The sequence below is a fragment of the Olea europaea genome, unplaced genomic scaffold (assembly GCF_002742605.1).
Source record: "Olea europaea var. sylvestris unplaced genomic scaffold, O_europaea_v1 scaffold11615, whole genome shotgun sequence".
Taxonomy (NCBI): domain Eukaryota; kingdom Viridiplantae; phylum Streptophyta; class Magnoliopsida; order Lamiales; family Oleaceae; genus Olea; species Olea europaea.
In genome coordinates, this window is record NW_019229017.1 from 1 (window position 1) to 3,651 (window position 3,651).

Genomic DNA, 3,651 nt, shown 5'->3' on the forward strand with positions numbered 1-3,651 from the left:
CCTCTAAAGCTAGAGTACGTTTGGTATGAAATATTACACAGGATTGGACAAAACAAGCGAATTCAACATCGTTTTATTTCTGTATAGGATCCTATCCAGTTTTGTCCAATTCAATCAACCAAACATGCACCTATTGAAGTTTAACCTAAAATGCTCTGGTTACCTAAAACTCTCTCTCTCTCTCTCTCTCTCTCTCTCTCTACATCTGTTGCCTACCAATGTATCATTGCTGGGTCAAATGGAATTCATAGTTATAGGAAGCAGTTTTCTCAAACAGAGATTTTTTCTTTCGATCATATTTTGATTGTTAATATGATATATTAGGATTGCTATTACAAATAGTATTATGTTGAATTAAATTGTAATTATGCTAAGAATCAAGAATCACATAATTATAAATTAATGGTTCGAATTCATACCTGCGAAAACTATCGTTAATATGAATAATAGTTGTAGTAGCGGCCACGATCTTCCTCTCCTTGCTCCTCACAAAAATATTAGCTATCAATGGGACAAGGTAATGAAAACATATATGAAGAGGAGAGGGAACTTAGCCTTTATATAGGAAATAATTGAGTCGTTCCATTACGACTAGAATTCTAATTAGAGTTTATTTCCAGCCTACATACCTAAAATTACCACATACCTAATTAGGGTCTCATAAAATGTGTTTTAAAAAAAGGGTTATTCTACATATACATAACTGTTTACATACATATAATATGGTAAGATATGTTTGGATTATAATTTTCTCTATCAAATAAAAAAAATAATATATTTATTATTTTTTTGACACCTTATTTGTATGTGAATCATTATGTAAATGTATTATATATATAAGTAGTATTATTCCTTAAAAAATGGATAAAAGTTGGCGGAATGAATTGTCTAATAAAAAATTAAGTTTAATAAGATTTTAGCAAAATAAGTAGCTACATCAAACATGCTCTTAGTCACACTATTAACCTTTTAGGAACATGCCCCAATACATCTACGTGTAAGACTAATATTAAAAAACCAAAAATAGGGAAAGATAATTTAATAAAAGAAAAAAAAATATTTTATTTAACTCACGAAATATTCAGACGGGTATAAAAATAAATTTTATTTCTTGAGGAAATTTTGAAATTTTATCCTAAAATAATTAGAATAGACCTAATTCCTAAAACCGTCAATCGGCCACCGAATTTGATCAAAAGTTGAATATTTTGCTACTGTTGTAAAAGGAATAGGATTAAGCAACTCCTAAACGAATCAAGGAAAGATTAAAAAAGGAAACAAACTAAAAATATACTTCAACTACAACTAGGAGTCTTGGGCAAGGTAACCACTATAAATTATAAATAAGCACAAACGGATAGAACTTAAATGAGATGATCAATCGAGCGCAGAGAAAATAGACTCAGCATTCATATACTTTCTCCGGGCGATATAAGCGATTCTTGTTATGGTAATAACAATGGAGAATATAGAGAGATCAGGAAAGAAGGGAAAACCGAAAGTGGGAATTGAAATCGATATTAAGAAGATGGATGAACAGTTGCGAAGGCATATAGACAAAACATTAAGGTTGAGAAACAAAAAATCGCGTGACGATAATGACGAGAAATCCAACATTAAGGTTTCATCAGTGGAAGAAAAATGGGAAATCGATCCTAATAAACTGCTGTTGAAGAGTAAAATCGGCCAAGGCGCCTTTGGATCTGTTTATAGAGGTGTATACGATGGAGTTGACGTTGCAGGTAATTAATTTTTGTTTCTTGACGTTATCTTAAGATCTTGCATGTCTGTTTCTTGACGTTATCTTTTGTTTCTTGCATACCATGGAAGTTGATTACTGATTGTGGACTAAATAATTATGTTTAATTTAATTTCCTGTACAAGATAATAAAATAATTAGAACCCAAAATATGTTTCTGTACTTGTACGTTGACACATGGAAAACTTTTCTCTTGCGATCGTTTCAAGAAAACATAATCGAAATGTGTTATTGAAACTTTTCTACTTAATGTTTTTCTTCGATTTTTAATGAGATTTAACTTTGCTTAGAAGTGGTCAAATTTGTTTTTGGGGTTTGGTTCCATTCTTTTTTTATTTAATAATGAAATCAAGGACCCATAATGATTTGCAGAATATTTGTTCGCTTTTGTGAAGTGTCTAATGTTGATTTTTATTTCATACTTCAGCAATAGGTTTATTGATTTTAACGAGGAAAATTTCTTGATCTTGGTTCCAAAGAGTTTAGCTACCTGGGAGATGGTGGTGGTAAAGATTATATGACGGAGATAAATCTTCTAATTTACACATAATTTTCCTTTCATTTGACGGAATTATTTTTAATATTTTAGTTTCTGTTTTCTAAGGACAAAAAAGCTGATAGAAATAAATTTTCTTTAGTTTTCTGATTCCTTTTTTCTTTCTCACCAAAATCTTGCTTACAAGTAGTAGTCTAAATGGCTGATTCCTCTGATGAAATTTCCATTATTGAAAAAGTTTTGCATTTTGATGCATATACGGTTTTGATGTGTTTGATGTACTTAGGTTTTCATTTGTTATATCTGATGAGTACTTTGTGCGTAAATCTATATACAGTTACGATAAGTATCTTTTGATATCTTACCAAACTTCGATCAATAGCTATTCCCAATTATTAAATTAATCTCCTTTTGCCACTTTGCTCAATCTATCATATTAATTCATAAGAATCATATTAAATCATTTTATTGAAAATGTCCGATGCTATCAAATCTTTTCCATGCTGAGTTGTAGTTTTACATCTATCTTTTAATAGTTTATTTGTTAATCTTATGTTCTTATCTTCCTGTTTATTTATCAGTTAAACTAATGGACTTGGGAGATGGGATCCGAAGAAATTTTTTTCATAAAACTTTCTCACAAGAAGTTTCGATATGGAACAAGATGGATCATCCTAACATTGTCAAGGTAAATTTAAACCTCCTATTATTATTTTATTTTATTTTCCATGCAATATTTGCCTTAAATTGAAGCTTGATCATAAAGTTTTATAAACTAATGTCTTGTTTTATGAAGAGGACGGAGCAGAACTTCTTCATTGTATTCTCCAATATTAATACATATCTAGCATGTTCTCTAAACTGGCTTGTTCATTATTGTTTCTTATTTTACAGAAAAGGGCCTTCTTTTAGTTATATTCTATAAAATTTTAAGTACTTAGATTAAAGCATCCTGTAATTTGCAAATCTCTTTTTTTCTCCAGTTGATTGGAGCAAAAGCGAGCATTGCAGAAGTTAACATGACATCAGATTGCAACAAAATTGACAAGCTACAAAACATTTGTTGTATCGTAGTTGAGTATCTTATAGGAGGTACTCTGAAGTCTTACCTCATAAGAAACAGGAAAAAAAAGCTACCTCTAAAAGTAGTCATTCGACTGGCACTTGACATTGCTAAAGGGTAAATTTCTAATCATATTGTACACAATTATGATAAGAGGACTTCGTAAAGAGGAGTTTTCACTTATCTATAGATCCAAGTGATAAAAAAAGTTCGCCAATTCTTATTTTTGTATTTTTCTTTTATAGGTTAAGTTACATGCATTATTTGAAATTAGTTCATAGAGACGTCAAGACTGAAAATATGCTCCTTGATAAAGACGGAAGAGTCAAAATA

General features: G+C 30.3%; 1 protein-coding gene across 1 annotated transcript; it reads left to right on the top strand.

The window, feature by feature from the left end:
• Positions 1-1,459: 1,459 nt before the first annotated feature.
• Positions 1,460-3,435, top strand: LOC111373772 (serine/threonine-protein kinase HT1-like; the record flags this gene model as incomplete). The annotated part of the gene is made up of 3 exons (XM_022996335.1): positions 1,460-1,742; positions 2,837-2,943; positions 3,239-3,435. Coding segments are annotated over exons 1-3 (587 nt in total), but the record flags the coding sequence as incomplete, so codon positions are not given.
• Positions 3,436-3,651: the final 216 nt, after the last annotated feature.